This window comes from Parasteatoda tepidariorum, chromosome 4, assembly GCF_982258835.1.
Source record: "Parasteatoda tepidariorum strain Cologne lab strain chromosome 4, Ptep-v5.0, whole genome shotgun sequence".
Taxonomy (NCBI): Eukaryota; Metazoa; Arthropoda; class Arachnida; order Araneae; family Theridiidae; genus Parasteatoda; species Parasteatoda tepidariorum.
This window is the reverse complement of record NC_141758.1, coordinates 57,117,754-57,136,912: the sequence shown is the minus strand read 5'-3', so window position 1 is coordinate 57,136,912 and position 19,159 is coordinate 57,117,754. Positions and strand designations below refer to the sequence as shown.

The following is a 19,159-nucleotide window of genomic DNA, read 5'->3' as shown; positions in this document are numbered from 1 at the left end:
CCTCAACAACAATTTTGATACTTATAGCTCTGTAAAAAGAAAGGATAGACTTAAACCAATTATTGTTGATATCTTGAAAACTTGTTGCAAAACTGAGTAAAAAATTACTAGAATGCTTCTAAAAGTTATATTATATTATACTTAAAAGACAAGTTAATAATGTACAGTCAAGCTTGGATAATTCAAAGTCTAAGTGCCCAGAGAAAAAATCTTTAAAACAGAAGAGATAAATAAAAAATATTAACTTTATGATCAACAATTGAAAATATTTTAAATGATTAACATTTAGAATGCAATAATTTTAAAACAAACCCAAGCAGCTAAAAAAATAATAATTAAACCTAACTTAGGGTTACCTTACAGATATCTTGAAAGCTTATCTCAAAACAAAAACAAAAAACACCAAAACATTTCAAAACAGCTTATTTTCTCAACATAATCGAATAACATACAGTCATATTTAATATAATTCAAAAACTAAAGGCCCAGAGAAAAACTAATTTAAACATCCAAAAATTCAACTAAAATTCCTACAAACAGAAGAGATAAATAAAAATGAAATAAATACCATTTACGATCAAAGATTTAAAATATAAATATTATTTAAAAATACTGCTAAATTTCTGTGTTGTAGAATTCCAAGCGTAACAGAGGGGAAACCACACAGGTATTTTATCCTAAAAAATTCATCAAATATATGTGAAAACAAAAAATTGTGCAATAATATGCTAGTTTAAGGTGCAATGTTTCATTTAATTGCATAAAATAATAAAAGAGCCTCATAATTTAATTGCCAAAAAGTTAAAAGCGTCCGTAACAGAGGGGAGAAAGAAAATCCCACTTTTTGGACATGCACTGTTATTTCTGCTATATTCTGTGATTTGGAACATCCTAAACATTATTTGTAATTTTTTTTTTAATTATCACATTTCAAGAAAAAATAAATTATTATAAGACTTTTTAAATTGCTTACACATTTTTATTAACTTCAAAAAATGCAATGTAACAGTGGGGACATAAGTCCGCGTGAATGATTACGTAGCAAACACCCCATTTTTTGTGAAATGCATGGGATCCATCAGATATCACTGAAGGGTAAAAAAAATTTATTCATGAAAAAAAAGCACTTTTTAAAAACGCCTGCTGAAAAAAGCACCTTTAAAAGCTTTTAAAAACGAAATCCCCAAAAAAGCACCTTTAAGTACTTTTTACAAACGCTACGCACCCTGTTTAATACACTTTTTATGATAAAATACCTGTGTGATTTCCCCTCTGTTATGCTCGGAATTCTACTACTGGTTTCAGTTGGCATAGAATTCAACTGTTACTGTTAAATACTGCCTGCTAAAGGAAATAAAATTCCAATGCCACATTAATCATGTTAAAAGATTCTACTACATAAAACTCTGAAAAATTTAATAAGATTAAAGTCATTTTAAAAAATAGGAGAAAATGAAACTGTGAAAAATACAAGCATAAAAGTGAGATAAAATTTATTGCATACAAACCTTGAACAAAAAAGTTGCATACAATGACAAATGCAGCAAAAAAACTTATACTTGAAGCTCCTTTTACCTCGTTGCAAATAATGAGGATCTAAGAGAGAATCATCTTCTTCAGCTTCAAATCCTTCATCACTACTTAATACATTTTCTAAAGAGTCATTAATCAAACCTTTACTAAAAAATAAGAATAGTAAATTAGTAAAATTAAGTTAATATTTAAGTTTTTTTTAATTTTTTAAGTAAAAAAAATTAAGTTAATAAAAAATTAAACATAATTTCAGATCATATTTAAATACGTAAGGTCAATCCAATTTCCAGGCTACAAAATTTTCTTATACATCCAATTTTCCTCTCAAAGTATGGAATATTATCAGATGGAATGAAAATCATTGTCAAGAAAAAAATTAAAAATTTTATATTCTACTCAACTTAATGACAACACTAATAATGACTTGATGTACGCTTGCGGATGCTGTTTTGAAAGGCACACGAGGCCGTTTAATTGTCCATGGACAAGATAAAAAAATTTAAAAAAACTAATAATGACAAATGAGTAAGGTTCACACCAGCAACAGAAGTTAATGGTCTAATCGGAGCATCTAGGTATTCTTTAATGGCTCTAAAACTTAATAAGGTAGACAAACTTGAGAAAAAGTTTACAATTACAAACAATTCATGTTGTAACACACATCAAATTTATTATTTTCCACCTATTACACCCTAAAACTAATTAGGTTCATTACCTCATAATGATTGATAGAAGATCAGTATTTATTAAAATTTAGTGAAAAAAAAGCTGGAATAATATTAGTAAGAGATTTTCACATAGAGATACTGAAACCAAATAAATAAATAAATAAATGAGGAAAACAGATAAAGTAAGAACCAACAAAATATTATATTAAAAATAAATCATTTAAAAATCATAAAATTTTAACTAACAATCCTAAGAGAGCAAAAATATTACTTTTTTGATGAACAATAGGGACATGAAAGCAAAGCACAGCACAACATGTAAACTTCAAATTTCAACATTTAAATTTAAAATTTTTCATTTTAGACACTTTTAGATAGTCCATTTGAGTAACACAAATTTGAAAAACACACATTTGAATTCCGTACCACATGCAGAACAACAAAATTAGCACAACGGTGTTTTTTTTAAATGCACCAAACTCTGTGTAAAAAAAAACCTTTAGTATTTTGTAAAATACAAACTTATTTCAAGGCAGCAAATTGGCTTCCATGCATACGATTTTAGCAACATTTATAGGACATTTTGCATTAATTGTCACTATGTTGCGACACCATGAACCCAACTAATAGCAATAAATAAATTCCATATCAAATATATTTTCCTATATATTCAACAAAAATTTTGACAGTTAATCGTTCATATTCCATATGTTAAATACAAAGAACTGTGAAGACAAAGTTACTCCTTTTTTTTTTAATTTTTTATAACAGGAAATTAATAGCCAATATTACACAGTATCACGAACTATTAAAGTTCAAAATTCAGAAAACAAAGAGGCTCATAATGATACACTTGGTTAATGTAAGTAGTCTAACATTTTGATAAAACAGTGTAAATCACAACTTATGTACAAATCAACCAGCCATTGGCATGATTCAAACCTAGGCTACTTATAAAAATACAGCCCTTGCACTCTAAGTGCAATCATGTATGGGCAATTTTCACTTAATCACATATCCTAGATTTTTTGCAAGTTACATTTTAGCTACTTTTTACCATAAGTTACACTGAATAAGAAACCATAAAAATAAACTTTATCCCATTATATAGAATACACAGAATATTTTAATCGGCGTACGATTTTAAAAAAATTTATTTTACAGTTAGTAAAATTATTTTTCTACTTTTAAGATAATAAAAATCAAAGTAGAACTAAGTAAAAAATGTTGATACAAATAGATGCTTAAAATTGCGTTATAAATCATTCTAAAATCAGTAAAACCATTTAAGCTTTTCTCAATTTTAATAAATTTTTTGCTGCTTTTAAGACTAATATTCAAAAAAACTCTTTTTTGCAGATTTCAGAATAATTTTAATTAAAAAAATAATTAGTTAAAAGATTACATCTTTATCAAGAAAATACACAATATTTACTAGCAATAACATTAATAGGTACATTATAAAACTGTATTAATAACTTCTTGATATAAAAAAGTTTAAAATCAGTTACTAAACTAATTAAAACCCTTTCAGTTACTCTTACCCCATTAGATATTTATATCCTACACCAAATAAAATTTGTTAAAAAACCTTACTTCTAAAAACATCGAATTTCGATTGACAAAGACATTTAAGAAATGTTTTTATAGTAAGCTGAAGCTGCTTGATTTAAAAATAAAATCTATACATAGTGACAAAGCATACAAACTTCATCAAAGTAGACTTTAAATAAAAAGGATGAAGATTTGTCAATTTAAACATTTATCCAAAAAGTTGGTAAAACTTCAATTAAATGTATGAGAAGTTTTTAACAAGTAAGTCATATTTTAAATAGTGTCACCGGAAAAGGAATACAACATGCTTATGCAAGCCAGAAACTAATAAATCCACATTTTAAATAAATAGCCACGATATTTACCTAGACCTTTCACGAAGATGAATACGTTCAGCTTCTACTTCAACATTGTACTTATGACTCATGTTTGTTCATATTCATTGAAACCTTTGCGATGAAAATCCATAATAAAGTTACTATTTCAGTGACATCACGAAAACACCTGTCACTTCGGATTTGTACTTTTGACGGCAACAATAAAGCGCGTTATCATGTGATTCTTCAAGCGTTCGTGGAGCATTTAAGATACAAAGAATTACATAAATATAGATTTTGTAAAAATTATGAAGATATAAATATCTGCGTCAATAATAAAATAATACGCAATTGATGTTAACAGCCTGACTTATATATCAGATTTCGCGGAATAAGGTTTTGCAAAAATAAAATAAAGACAATTAATGGAGTAAGATAAAAAATGATAGAAAAATAATTAAAAAATTCAGCAATCTGTCAAATTTTATTTTAATAATAAATAAACAAACATTAAGAAAGACAGAGACGAAACTCACTTCATTTCGCTGGGTCAAGTCACGAAAAGACTTCGGACAACATCACAAGATATAGTGAAAACAAAACAAATATGCAAATTACGAAAATTGCTTGAAAATATTAATTTTAAATAATTTTACATTTTATTTCACATTGAAATTTACTTTAAAAAATTGAAATCAAGCAAAATTTTCATCTGAAACGGACAGTATCGACATAAACAGCTCTCTTGATTAAACATATCCTAGCTCGGATTTTGCACAGAATTAAGTAGCCGGAGGCGAATAATTATTTAAAATACACACATCGTGTATAAAAAATAATTCGTATATTTTCTAATTATTATCATCAGTTGAATTGTGAGTGAATTCCCAACCTTATTCTTTAACTTGACTCTTAGTTTCATTTCTTTTCAATGCTAAAATTTTCAATTTTATCATAAATCTGTTCTACAATAATGCTGACTTTACCAATATTTCTGCGAAGTGATCTCAAACTAATTTGTGTTAGTGACAAAATCGCGAAACTATTTTCAAGGTTTAAAAATAAAGAGGTAGTTCTGTGTTTAATTGCATGCTTATCTCCCACTGTCAATCATAAAATTATTTTAATTTTTTTTTTATTATTTTCTTTACTTTTTTATTTATTTATATTTCTTTACGTCGAAATTTTGGCCATCTGCTCTTCACCTCCTAAGATACGTGAAAAACTTTTTTTTTAAATTCATGGCAACTCTAATAGTACTGGGGGGAAATTTCCAGATCGTGATCTCAACTTCTCGCTAGAAACTAAAAAAAAAAACATCATAGAAAGAGCCAACTTGAAGGGTATAACTCGTATTTGGGGGTATATCCATGTCGTGATCTGTCACGCCAACTACAATCGCCAAGGTACCAAATAGATTTTAAACTATCAATTTTTTAAAATGAAAACATGTAGGTGCTATGAGTTATACCTTTCGAGTTAGCCCCTTCCTGTGATGTTTTTTTTTTTTTTTTTTAGTTTCTCGCAGGCCACTGCCTGGAAGTTTCCAAGACTTAGCGATTATTCTGCCGCAGATCAGGATACGGAAATCTCCCCTCGTATTTCACCCCTGGAAAGTCTACATGTTTTTGTTTTTTTAATTTATCTATCTGGAGGGACAAATCACGATTCTAAAATATCCCTGAAACTAGCAACCTTTGGCAAACTAGCAAAAATTTAGTAGGGAATGTTTACGCATTAGTGCCTTTATATGCCAGTACAAAGTGGGAAAAAATTTTAAACTAGTTAAAATGAAAGAAAATATATAGTATTTAGGAGGGTTTCTTTTATTATGTTAATTTTTTCCAGCATCTTGTACACTATTTCCCTGTATTTGTAAAAGTTTGGAGACTTTATTGGTACAGGTACCAAAGCCGAAATCCTATTGTTTATTCTGTATAGTTAGTAGAATTTTATTTTATAACTGTCTTTGCACAACCAACCCAATCCAGAAGACAAGGGAACTCCTGGATCAAGTATTGAGAAAAATTTGCCTTTGTGGAAGACCTTTAGAGGTAACTAACTCAAAAGGTCTTCCACCTTATTATATACCTTTTGCAGCATTGGAGAAGTTTTTGAATATTAAAAAATTAGACCACAAATGCTTTTTATTTTCTCCATATTGGTGTTATGTGCCATCTTCAGAATAATCATAGATAGCGCTAGCTAAGGAACAGTTACAAATTCAAGTTATAAAAATATTATACTTTTCAACAAAAAAACATTTGATGCAACGACAGAGCCTTAAAAAGCATCCTTAAAGATAATATGATAGAAAGAGAAAAAAAACATTTATTGACATTGAAATTTTAATACTGAACTTGACAGAACTACTATAATAAAAAAATTTCCTATGTTCTCAATTGATGTTTTTTGTTTTAAAGGTGAAATGTATTCATGATATGATTATGTAATCCCTGGAAAACATTGCTTTTATTTTAAATTCTTAATTCAAACCCTACCTCCTATAAATTATTTATTACGTATCATGGCGTTTTAAAGTTGCTTTCATTTTAAATTGTATGTTATAATGCTTAAAGTGATTTAGCTGCTAAGAAACCAATAATAGCTTTTAAATTTTCTTATGAGTTTTCTAAATTTTTATTTCAGCTATTCAAAGTACCAATTATGGGTCAAGAAGATATCCTTAAACGCATTAAGGAAAATAATGCCCATGGTGAAGAATTAGTAAAATTCATTGAGCAAAGAATTCCTGCACTTCGTAAGGCAATGGTTGAGCAAGGAAATAGGGAAGCTGAGGCCAATATTTTAGCTAAAAATAAGCTACTCAAAGCACAGCTTGAATTCTTTAAAAAACGTGTCATCGAGCTTGAGATGATGAATGGTATTGAGCAATATTCTTTGCCGGATAAAGACAGCAAGGAATATGTGTCTTCTTCCAATTCCTCTTCAAATAAACTAACAGAAACAGTCGTGTCTAAGCCAACTGCTGAAAATACCAAAGAAGAACCAAGCAAAGAGTCAAAGAAATCAGGTAAACAGCCAAAAGAGACAAAGAAAGAAAAAAGTGAGAAACCTGCAAAGTCTGAAAAACAAGCAAGTGATGAAGGTAAAGAGATTGACGTCAGTCGGTTAGATTTGAGAATAGGGCGTATTCTGTCTGCAAAAAAACACCCTGATGCTGAAAGCTTATATGTAGAAGACATTGATGTGGGGGAAGATAAGCCTAGAACTGTTGTTTCTGGTCTTGTAAAGTTTGTGCCTCTGGAGGAGATGCAAAATCGTTTAGTGGTCGTGCTGTGTAATCTCAAACCGGCTAAAATGAGGGGAATTACTTCTGAAGCTATGGTGATGTGCGCTTCCACACCAGATAAAGTTGAAATCCTGTGTCCACCAGCTGATTGTGTACCTGGAGATAAAGTGGTTTGTGATGAATATCCTGGTGAACCAGATCAACTGCTTCCACCAAAGAAGAAAATTTTTGAACAAGTTGCTCCTGATTTGAAAACTAATAAGGACTTTATTGCAACGTATAAATCAGCACAGTTGAAAGTAGTTAATAAAGGGGTTATTAAATCATTAACTTTAGCTGAAGTTCAGATTAAGTAATTATCTGGCATTGTTCAATGTCAGTTGTATGTTTAAAATAATGAATAAAATAACTATGCTTTATTTGTTTTGATTATATAAAAATTAAAACAACCTATATAGATAAGGAGCTGTTACTTTCTCTGAGGAAGATTTTTAATATTTGTGTTGATAAGTGTTTATTATGAATTAAATATTGTAATGAAAAAAAAATTCTAAAAGAGAATTTTAATTAAATAATACGATGCTACTTGAGCATAAGAAATGAGCGGGTTATAACATTTTTAGCACCATTTATGAGAACTAATTTTCTTTTATACTAAGCTACAGGTACAAAAAGAATTGACTGTCACAGATTTTAGCTTGGACTGATCCAAGGTAGAAAACTGAGACTGTTTTGACTTTAAAAAAAAATATAAAATATTCTTAGGTGTTGTATTTAATTTAATTCTTATTTTAGCTTATGCATGCAACATATTAAGTTTTAATTTCATGAATATTCAAATTCAATCAACTAACAAGTTTAAACTACTTAGAATGAGCATTAACTAAAGGGCAGTCTAGGGCACTGTCTCCTAGACGTGCAATTGCATGCGAGTGTTTAGAAACTACACGTTGGACAAACTACTCTCACATACCCAAATTGAATTTATGTGTTATTGCTTCTGTGAACCGCATGTTGTTAGAATATTATTCCATTCAAAGTAATATCGATGGGGACCAGACCATTTTTCTAACTGAAAAACATTTTTGTTTAATTGTGTGATAAAATTTCTTCATGAAACAGTTTTAATACTGAACAAGCATATTATGTATTCCCTACAAAATTTCTTAGTTTTTCGAATTAATACTTTTTTGTTCTAAAAAAGTTTAAACAGACCTAAAATATAACACTCTCTCTTATTATAGAAAGACCTATAAACTCTAAACCTTATTCTTTACATATTAAAATAATTTTTAGCCTCTTGCTTAAATTAAAATTACACAAGGTTTGATAGACATCACCTCACTTAGTTTCCATTCAAAAGAAATTTTTCTTTCACAAATAAACTTTAAGTTTACTACAGTGTGTTTATTCTTCAAAATTATAATGTTGATCTAGAGAAATTTAAATAGGTGTTAACAAAAATCCATAATTTGAAAATATAACTTTTTTTTTTACACCAATTTAAATAGTGTTCTGTAACATTGTAAAATATTAACAATAAGTACAAATGATAATGATTGAAAGATAAATGAATATCCTATTTATTTAAAAATTGTATATACAAAACACAACACAAAAGCAACTAATTTATTACAAGTTTGAGTTATTTCTCAAATCACATTTGGCTTTATAGGGTTATTGACAATAACATGAAAATTAATTCTGTCACTTAATGCATAATCTTATGTCGATGTTTGGTGATAGGTTATGTATTAGGCTAAATAAAATCCATTTATTATCAACAAATTAATAAACAATAGCTTTCCCTGATATATCATAAGGACACTTTTTTAAAAACTAACATTTCAATATTGGTTGTTCTGGCATAATATAGAAAAACAAAATAATTACACATATAATTTTCTGCAGCTATATAATACTGGTACAGGAGTTGCACAAAAAAACAATCCAAAATCAACAGCCTTGTGATCCTAGGTTTTATTTTGAAGGCAAAACTATAACTAAGCATTCATTATAGCTTAAAATGTAACTAAAATATAATTTTCCTGAATAAGAACATCAGATTAACCATCAAGTTTGATTCATTATAAAATAGAATCACATGGACTGTTTATAACAACAGGAATGAACAACTAAATAACAGGATTATTAAAATGAATGAAAAAAATAACAAAAGTGATTAAAAAAAATATCCAAAGGGTGCTTCCTTTGTCTCTGGTCATTAAAAGAATAACCTTCAATTTTTTTACTCCTAAATTCATATCTAATAAATTATAATTCATTCATATCTAATAAATTATAATTCACATTTTAATATTGATTAATTTTGAAACATTTTTTGAATGGATGAAGTTATATCTGAACCAATAGCGTACCTGTCAAGTTTCCTGTTTTATCACGGAGCCTCCTGTGTTTAACAATTATCGCCTCTTTACCTGTATGTTCTCAAATTTCTTGAAGAAATTAAAATTAAGACAGAAATATTTCTTCAAATCGGGCAACTAGAAAATGGATTGAATAAGAAACAGCTAAGAAAATATTGGAGAGTGAGAAAAAATTTTCTCTAAAATATTCACTTTGAACTTTCTGATGAAAAGTAATTTTTCTGGTAACTGGCATAAACAGTTAAAAATGTCCTACATAACTGTTAAAAATATTATATGTGCGGCCTCAGCAACTACATATGTTCCTTAAATAAGTAGAAACTGAAAAATATAATTGCTAACAATTAATAGAAATTACCTAAATGCTGACTGTTTAGTTCATGTAATTATGATAAATGGTTTAAAAAGTCTTTAAGGCTTATTTACATATTTTTTTCTATGTTAAAAGTGCTTAAACTAATTGCTATTTTGCATTGGTCGCTTTGATTTTCCGCCTTTTGCATGTATTACAACTGTACGCGTAGCCCAAAAATTTTGCTAGTAAAAATCTCCGTTTTTTTTTTCTCTCCAAGGTTGAAAGGTATGTAAGGAACAAATGCACTTCATATAGGCTCATCAAGATAATTTCATGAAGAACATAACCAACATCAAGGCCATACTCAAGGGAGGGAAGAGACAGGAACAATTGTCTCAGGACTCCTTAAGGCCACAGTTAAAATTTCTTACAAAAAATTTGGTGCCTTTTTGTGAAAAAATATAAAACTACAATTTTAATTAAAGGCTCTTGACAAAAAATGAGAAGTCTCTTGTGCCCAGCCTTTTGAACCAAAGATTTGACCACAATTAAATTTTATCCACCTGGTCGCATGAATTTAAATTATATATTTTGTATATTTTTAATGGATTAATCTGAGACGAGACTTGGTTGAATGAATTCTAAAAAACCAACTCACTGAAGTACCATGTCAAATTAACTTATTCCAAATTAGTGAATCTTATAATATTTGAATTAAAGTAGAAGTAATCAGTACTTTCTGAAGTATTTTTAATTCTTTTAAAATTTTATTTTAAATAACGTAAGACTTTTTTTTCCTTTAAAGTAATATTTGTAAAATTTTACTTTCATTAAAGTAAAAGTTTAGTTTTATAATGTTAAGTAACGCATTGTATAATATAGTTTTTCATTTTTGACTTGAAAATGTAGTTTTATGTACAAATTATGTAGTTTATTGTACAAACTGTTATAAAAATTGAAATTTTCAGAGCAATATGCCATGGCCATATTTCCAATTTATTAAAAATCTCTCCATATTTAATGCTCAACTACTTGATGATAGGCGATCACCAGTGTCACATAAAGCTTAAAATTTTACTAAAAGGGCCAAAATATCAAATTTATAACGAAGGCACTGGAAACTCATTAAAAGTGTAATGGTCTATTAAAATATAGAAACTGCAAACTTCTAACATATAATTAAAGTAAAGGAACTATTTCTTTATCAGTCGAAAAGGGTATGAAAAAATTACTGTGTTAATACATACTATTCACAAAATCAAATATACATTCTTCGACAAGGGTATATTTCTATATCAGTAACTGTTCGTGCCAACTACCATTTCTAAAGGGTTTTTGTGTTTGAAAAAAAAATTTTTTAAATATCTAGAAATTTACCTGCTTGTTGTTCAGAGCTTGTTGTCACCTGCTTGTTAACCTCTTGAGCTTTTTTTCTCCAATTTCGCACCACAACCCAGTGGTCACCAAAATTCGGTATTATTTTAGAGCAGATACCAATATAGAAATCTTCCCAGCAATTGTTAAGTGTAACAAAAATATAATTAAATACAATAACAATAATTATTTACAATATTGTATAAAATGAATAGATCCTTCTGTTTCTAAATATTATTTTGAACTTGAACTAATGATTAAAAAAAAGAAGTTATTCCGACTTAAGCAAACAAATTATGAAAGGTAAAGATTTTACATGAACACAGGCAACATTTGGCTTTCATAATTTTTTTCGGTTATAACAGTACCAGCTGGTATAAATATATACAGATTAATAAGTATTAGAAACACCCATATATTTTTCGTCGACACATTAATTTCAGATTAGTAATGATATACATTTTTTTGTTCTTCTTTTTTTACAATTATGTACATAGCACATTCTTTTCACACATTTGATGAAGAGTAAGTGCACTAAGAATATTGCATTATTGCCACTTTTAGCTATAACCACAGGTGTCCCAGGCCCAATTTTTGAGGGGGTGGAAACTAAAATGAAGTCATAATATTCAAAACTCCCCATATAAGAAAAATAAATTTTTATGAGCTAAGTACCTACAAAAAAAATAATTATTTTTATCCTTTTCTTGTTTTTCACTTTAAAGAATTTCAATTGATGACAATTCATGAAAATTTTCATTAGTCTCGAAACTTTAGTGGGGATTATATGGATTTTATTTATTAGGGGACATACACCCCACCAATGACACCCATGGCCATAACATTTGGCTATATCCATCTTTTAGTCATATACAAAGCAAATTCATTTTCCTCACTCACTTAATAAATTGCATAGATAGAAATGTACTAAAATCTAGAAAATATTGCATTATAATCTTTTTCTAAGAGTTTCATAAAAAATTTGAGGCATATCTTTACTAGTAGGAACAGTTGCGAAACAGCGTCTTTTCCTTGCATCATTAATAAGATCTTTCCAATAATCACAGATTTCTAAAGTACGAGAATGAATGCATACGATGAGACAATGGCGTGCTCGAGTTATAGCCACATTCAATCTTTTTCTACAAGATAAAAAACCTATACCACCTGAAGAGCTGTTAGCACGAACACAAGACACAATAATTATATCTTTTTCTCTTCCTTGAAAACTGTCAACAGTATTTATTTCAATATTTTTGTAACCAGGATTATGATGTAAGGTATCTCTGTATAATTTTACCTGAGCTTGATAAGGAGTGATGATACCAATGGTGGCATTCGACTCCAAACGAATTAATTCTGTGCATAAGCTTGCAATTGCTCTAGCTTCGTTACAGTTTGTTTTCGAGGATGCACAGTTGGTTTCTTGACTATCTAAAATGTCATAAACAATGTAAGGATAAACCGGAAAATGTCGATATCTGATGTCGTTATCAGGTACGGTTATCAGTTTCCCATCGTAAAAAAATTTTGATGGAAACCTACATATCTCTGAGTGCATTCTAAATTGTTCAGTTAACATGAAAACTGGATTTACAGATTTATCTGAAAAATACATATAAAATCTCTCGAACATAGAACGATCAAAATTTTTTCTCAGAGCCAATTGAGAACTTACAGTAGCTGGTAATTGATTGTGGTCCCCAACTAAAATGAGCTTACTAATGTTAAATGTCAGTGGCTGTAATATTTCTATCTCTGTGCACTGAGTGGCTTCATCAATGATGCAAGCAGAAAATGAAATAAATCCGTTATGGAAAGCAGATATCATCATACCCTGACAACAGCTTCCTAAAGTAGACAAAATAACATTACAATCTTTGAGTATGTTCATTTTGATTTGCTTTATTGTTTTATCAGTTGCTTTATTTCTTTTTTCTTCCTCTATATTTTTGTATTGCAGTAGAAGACTGTCTATAGTTTTCTTTTTCTGATAACTAGGATGCCTTTTCATTTCTTCCTGCAATTTTTTTATCTTTTTTAATTTCTCATCTAATTCTAGCTTCTTGTATCGCTCTGACTTTTTACGCTCTTCATCGTAAAATGAAATAGCTTTTTCATCCAGGAAATAGGGCTTCATTTTTGTATTCATATTTTTATCTAAGCCAATACGAACAAATCTAATTTGCCTTTTCGTGTAACTGACTTTTTCATTAAAGTCAATAAGTCTACAACCAATTTCATCAATGGCAGCATTAGATGGAGCAACAACTAAGATTTTCTTATTAGAAACAGCGTTACTAAATATTAAACTATCCAGTAAACCCACAATTGTATGCGTTTTCCCAGTACCTGGTGGGCCCTGAAGCAATATCATTTTGCTTTCTTGTTTAGGTTTCGAAAGTTCTTCACTAACACCTTCAATAACAACTTTCTGACTTGGACTAAAGTCTCTGGAAGTGTGAGTAGCAGAAGGATAATCTACAGAACAAATCCTTTGATCTGGTCTAAGTATACACCTGCATAAAGGTGAACTTTGAAGACTCTTTAAAGCATCAGCTAAACGCAATTTATTTTTAATTGAGAATACAACATTCCCTTTCATGATTTCTCCAAGCTTCGGAGATAAACTCCGAATTTTTGCAAAAATAGAAAATTTCCATAAATCTGCATTCCTTGTCCATTGTGGATCCACATTATTCCACTCGGAAGGTTTTTCTGCTCTCGAAGCATTCACAATTTGGTAATTATTAATATAACCTAAAATAGGACTAATTCTTGATTCGACAGTCTTAATCTCTAAAATAACTAATGTACCCTCTAGTGGCCTTGGAGAATGTGAATTTATCAGAGATTCACACTCGTATACAGAAAAGTTATTTACATTTCTAAAACCTTTTATACTAAAATAAAATTTATTGAGAACTTTATCCTTGATTGAATTTAGAATTGGTTGAGCTTCTTTGCATAATTCCTCCCATATTTCAAGCATAAGCATTGGCTGAAAAACTGATATGTAATGCTCATAAGACTCAAAATATAAAGGAAGCTCAATGGCTCCTTTGCTAACATCTGGTGGGGGTAACGGTTGCTTCTTTTGTTCCAGAATCCATTTTACATTTAGGCCTACTATTTTCTCCAAGACAGTATAAAAACTTATTTTCACAGTAGGAGGATGCTTAGGTAAAGCAGACCTACTTAAGTCATGGGCATTTACTGTTTGCCTAATGACATTTTTGTGGTTTTCTTTAGAAGAATTTAAGATTTCAGATACTACTGCAATGGGTGCATTTGTTTTGTCTTGGTTCCACTTGGGAACTTGAATGTCTTTATCTTTAGGTTGGTGTCTGAATTGCTTTTTATTTAATCTAGGATCAAACCCAGAACTTTTAGAAATTGACTGTTCTTTGGATGATGCGGAAGATGAAAAAGCTTTGTTGTTTACCATTTTAACGTTTGAATCATTTGTTATATTTTTATTTGCTGTTCCATTTGAAACTGATGAACCTTTCATAGCAGGATGGTGGCCAGCAGGAACATTTTTAGACGCAAGATTATTTTTAGATACAGAATTGGAAGAAGAAAGTACATTGTTCATAGCCCTCTTTCCTAAGGGTTTACTTTTCAGTTCTTTTTTATTCTGATTTGAAGTGCTAGGTTTAGCAACAACTTCAACTTCACTAGGCAGGGCTGTTAAGAACTGTGAGCGAGAACCGAAATTGTCATTCCTTTTCTTCACAGGAGCAGGTTTTTTAAAAACAGGTTGGGCATTTAATGCAGCTTGTTCCACTCTCTTTAATTCAATCATTCTTAATTTTTCTTTCTTGGTAAGGTGCATTTCATCTTTAGAATTAATATGTTTGCAACGTGACTTTTCAGTAGGTAATTTGCTCTTATTTGAACTCTTGACTGAGGAAGGTGAAGAAACATATTTCTGTTTTCTCTTTGAAGAATTTGAAATATCAGCTTTAAAATTATTAGTATTTCCTAAGCTTTCAGACTTTTCTGAAGAACCATCCTCTTCACTTGGTTCAAACCATTCTTCTCTACCACGTAATCGACGCCCTCTGCGTTTAATAGGCAACGGATCAGTCATCTTTAATTTAGATTTGACATTTGAATTTAGTTTTCTCTTATCAAATTTATCTATGAAACTTGATGAATTAGAATCTTTAAATTTTCTCCTTTCAGAATTTTGTTCATAATCAGAACCTTTTTCAAGAGTGTTGGGATGGCAATCAAACTCTCGACTGGGATTTGAATTGTATGTTTCTTCTATTGCATTAGTAGCAGATTCAGTATTTAATGGAGTTTTATGAAGATTTTCCAGGTCTGAGCTATCACCTTTTTCAACTTTTATATTTACGGTAGATAACTCAGCATGTTCCATAAAATTATGAATTGCTTCAATTGATTCACTGTTAGCACCTGAATCAAATTCAATTTCAATATCATTTTCCTCAGGTAATTCATCTAGAATTCTAAAATCCTCATCTTCATCATCTACAGGCTCTAATTTTATAGGTTGAGAAGAAGTGAAATCTAAATAAGAATCATCATCTGAAATGCAAATAACTTCTTCTACCTGAGAGTACCCAATATTATCATCAATATTTTCAAATCTATTATCATCATCCATTTTATTATTCAATCTTTCATCAGCTACAAATGTAACATTTGGTAATTTAGCATTAAAATCTCTTCGATTGGTGAGACTATTATTAGTTTGAAAGTTTTCAGATTCATTATGATAATCATTTCTTTGTTTTTTCGTATTTTTTTCTTTTACAGAATCTGAAAGTGTCCTCTTCAGAATAGCCGGTTTTTTCACATCGGCTGGCAAATTAAAACTACTAGAATCACATTTAACTAAATGCACAGCACACTCTTTTATTAATTTTGTGTCATCCTCATCCAAATCGCTTGTTACTAGACACCTATTGGAGGAATCCTCTGAATCCCTGATAGTTTTAGTAATACATTTATTAGGTAACTGCTGCAAACTTTTAACAGTACTTTTGTCTGGTGAAGACGACGGGCTAGAAGATATATTGTTCGAAATAGCGCTTTTAGATCTATTTAAATTAGATACAGATGAAAAATTAGGAGATGAAACATTCAAAAGTCTGAGTGTTTTATCAGTCTCTTTAGAGCTGATGGATTGGCCAAAAAATTTGGAAGATGAACTATTTTCACAATTATTGTCCTCATTGGATAATGCCACAGTTTTATCTGATGACAAATTATTAGACGTAACATTATTGTTTTTTACAGTACTTTCTTTAAGGGCAGTTGAATTAGAAGATAAACAGCTTGATGTAAGATCGTTTGTTACTGAACTGATTTCAGCTAAAGATGAGCGCTTATGGGATGATAAAGTATTTAAATTGGAAGTATGTGTAGCAGCAGTACCTTTGGAAATGTCAACTTGACTAACAACATTGGGAGGCAGATTATTTTCATTATCAATATCATTATGTGATGTCATAACTTTAGCTGAAGAAACAGCAGCATTCTTTTTAAGAGTACTTTTATTTGAAGTTGCACCTGTACTTGTTTCAGATAAAAATGAGAACCTTGGAGTAGGTAAAATATTTGAAGAGGCATTTGGTGTTGCATCAACACCCGTGGTGGTATCAACTTGGCTAATATTAGAATTGGAAGATTTATTGATTTCGTTTTCATCGTCTGATAAAGTCACAATCTCAATAGGTTCATTTTTTACTTCTTTTAATTTAACCATAAATATACAAACCAAACCTAAAGGATCACCAACATTTGATACTCCAAAACCAATGGTATCTCCAACATTTAGTTTGCGCTTCCCTCTCTTACCAATTAGTTTATGTTCAACAAATACTCCATTCATGCTATTAAGGTCTTCAATTACCCACTCGCCATGGTTTATTTTTGTAATTTTAGCATGACGTCGAGATATCTGAGTGTACTGTTCTAATGCAGGAATGGCAGATCGACCAATTTCTTTTGTGTTTGAATCTAAAGAAATTATAAGAGGATCGCCCGTGCATGGTGATATTTGCTTCAAATAAAATTCCATACAAGCCATAACTGTAACTAAAGTAATAATCACTGGACGTCCATTACAAGCTTGTTTATTTATTTATTTTCTTTTTCTTTCGATGATGATGATGATTATCGACGATCGGTTTTGGAGCTTTTTGCAATTTCCAGCTTATAGCTCGCTTATATCCAAGGTGGTGGAGATAGGTGGATGATTATAGTATGCGGATAGATTTTAGGTAATGTATAAGATATTGTAGCTTGCGTTTATCCGTTGTTTCCATAAGGTATGAGAACGACAATGCCCCAGGTCCAAGCAGTATTTTTAGGGTGGTGCGCTGTTGATCAAAGAGAGGGCATTCCAGAATAATGTGATCGATATCGAAGATAGAACCACAGTTGCATTTATTGTCTGGAGCAAGTCCAAAGCGGAATAACTTTGATTTGGTTGGATATGATCTAGTACGGATTCTGGAGAACGTAACATCCTGGTGCCTGCTGGAGAGGGGTAGAAGTTCGTTTTTATTTTGGCTCAAATGAAGAAAATCAGTATAGTATTTGCTATGCTTAAATGCTGATTGCCTGGATAGTTGGTGGATTCGTTTAATTGATTGATAAGTATCTTCAATGGTAAATCTATCGTAAATTCTCGGTCTGGAGAGCGCTGCTTTTGCCAGCGCGTCAGCGATTTCATTGCCGAGTATCCCGGAGTGCCCAGGAACCCATGCTATGTCTACAGACTGGCATGAGGGTGGGAGCTCTTCCATCGAGACAATGATTTGGTGTATAATTCCTTGCGGAGAGTCTGTAGCAGAATTTAGTGCTGTCAGGACAGAGAGTGAGTCTGTAAAAATTATAATTCGGGAACTTGTAGGGCATTTTTGAAGTGCTAATAATATAGCTATTCCCTCTGCTGTGAAGACCGAGCAAATGGGTGGAACGGATCCGGACATGGCTGACCCGGAGCAGGAGTTGTATATTGCCACTCCTGTCTTGTCTGGTATTCGGGAGGCATCTGTATAGATCAGAGTGTGGTGTGGCCAAGTATTACGGACGAAGTCCCAGAATATAGTAGGTATTAAGTTCAGTGGTATATTCTTATTTTGATAGGGGAGATTTGTGAGATGTATATGGACTTTTGAGGGTATTTTTGGGGTTCGATGGTGCATTTTAATCATATGATTAATGGTTATGCCGTGATTATTTAGCCAGATTTTTGCTTGTAAGGGGAGAGCTGATTTGCTGTAGGTATTCGGAATGTGCAGATTCTGGTACGTTATTGCACTTAGTGACTGATAATAGATTTGTCTGATATAAAACCGCGTGGAGATCATGTTATGCCGTTCTTGGAGATTCGTACAGCCTGCCTCCTGGTAAAGTAGCGGTAGTGGAGTCCACTTCGGAAGGCCCGTAGCTATCCGCAAGGCGGCATGGTACACCGTGTCAAATATCTTGCGTTCACTTTTGCTGGCGAGGGAGTGCAGGTGACAGCCGAAATCAAGCGTAGGCGTAATGTATGACTGGACAATTCGGAGTAAATGGAAGGAGCGTGCGCCCCAGGAGTTTCTTGATATACATTTTAGTATGTTAAGCTTTTTTAGTGTGGAGATTCTTTTTTCCTGAAAATGATGGCGGTAACTGAGGTTCGATGAAAAGTAAACCCCTAGAATGCGGATATGTGGCGTCCATATGATGGTTTCTCCCTGGAAGTGCAGGGTGGGAAGGGATTCGATGGCTCTATAGGAGAAATCTATTGC

The 19,159-nt window shown here is 31.0% G+C and overlaps 3 protein-coding genes across 8 annotated transcripts in view; 1 reads left to right on the top strand and 2 right to left on the bottom strand.

Annotated features, from left to right (window-relative positions):
- The window catches only part of LOC107452514 (putative phospholipid-transporting ATPase IIB), a 40,143-nt gene extending 35,397 nt beyond the window's left edge, over positions 1–4,746 (bottom strand). Inside the window, exons 1-2 of one of the 5 annotated variants that reach the window (XM_071182320.2) lie at positions 4,609–4,746; positions 1,509–1,679 (exon numbers count right to left, since the gene is read on the bottom strand). In XM_071182320.2, coding sequence (XP_071038421.1) covers positions 1,509–1,679; positions 4,609–4,613 — 176 coding nt within the window. In that variant the 5' untranslated portion in view covers positions 4,614–4,746. Of the gene's footprint in view, positions 1–1,508; positions 1,680–3,910; positions 4,050–4,120 lie in introns of those variants that run through there. The other 4 variants (XM_071182323.1, XM_016069001.4, XM_071182322.1 and 1 more) reach the window with 4 other exon arrangements.
- A 67-nt stretch (positions 4,747–4,813) lies between these two features.
- AIMP1 (aaRS-interacting multifunctional protein 1) lies at positions 4,814–7,744 on the top strand. 2 transcript variants are annotated; one of them, XM_016069003.4, is made up of 2 exons: positions 4,814–4,947; positions 6,722–7,744. In XM_016069003.4, exon 2 carries the CDS (start codon positions 6,740–6,742, stop codon positions 7,679–7,681), a length of 942 nt encoding a protein of 313 aa, XP_015924489.1. In that variant the 5' UTR covers positions 4,814–4,947; positions 6,722–6,739; the 3' UTR covers positions 7,682–7,744. The 2 variants fall into 2 exon arrangements, with proteins under 2 accessions (XP_015924489.1, XP_015924488.1); XM_016069002.4 differs by having other exon boundaries at positions 4,847–5,141.
- A 1,134-nt stretch (positions 7,745–8,878) lies between these two features.
- On the bottom strand, positions 8,879–17,546 carry LOC107452516 (uncharacterized). The gene has a single exon (XM_016069005.3). The coding sequence runs from the start codon at positions 17,446–17,448 to the stop codon at positions 12,331–12,333; it is 5,118 nt and encodes a 1,705-aa protein (XP_015924491.1). The 5' UTR covers positions 17,449–17,546; the 3' UTR covers positions 8,879–12,330.
- Positions 17,547–19,159: the final 1,613 nt, after the last annotated feature.

Excerpts from the sequence above, each read along its gene's own strand:
- LOC107452516 (XM_016069005.3), bottom strand. The coding sequence starts at position 17,448 with ATGGCTTGTATGGAATTTTATTTGAAGCAAATATCACCATGCACGGGC.
- AIMP1 (XM_016069002.4), top strand. The coding sequence starts at position 5,046 with ATGCTGACTTTACCAATATTTCTGCGAAGTGATCTCAAACTAATTTGT. Across the intron at positions 5,142-6,721 it reads CAAGGTTTAAAAATAAAGAG|CTATTCAAAGTACCAATTAT; the intron begins GTAGTTCTGTGT and ends TTTTTATTTCAG.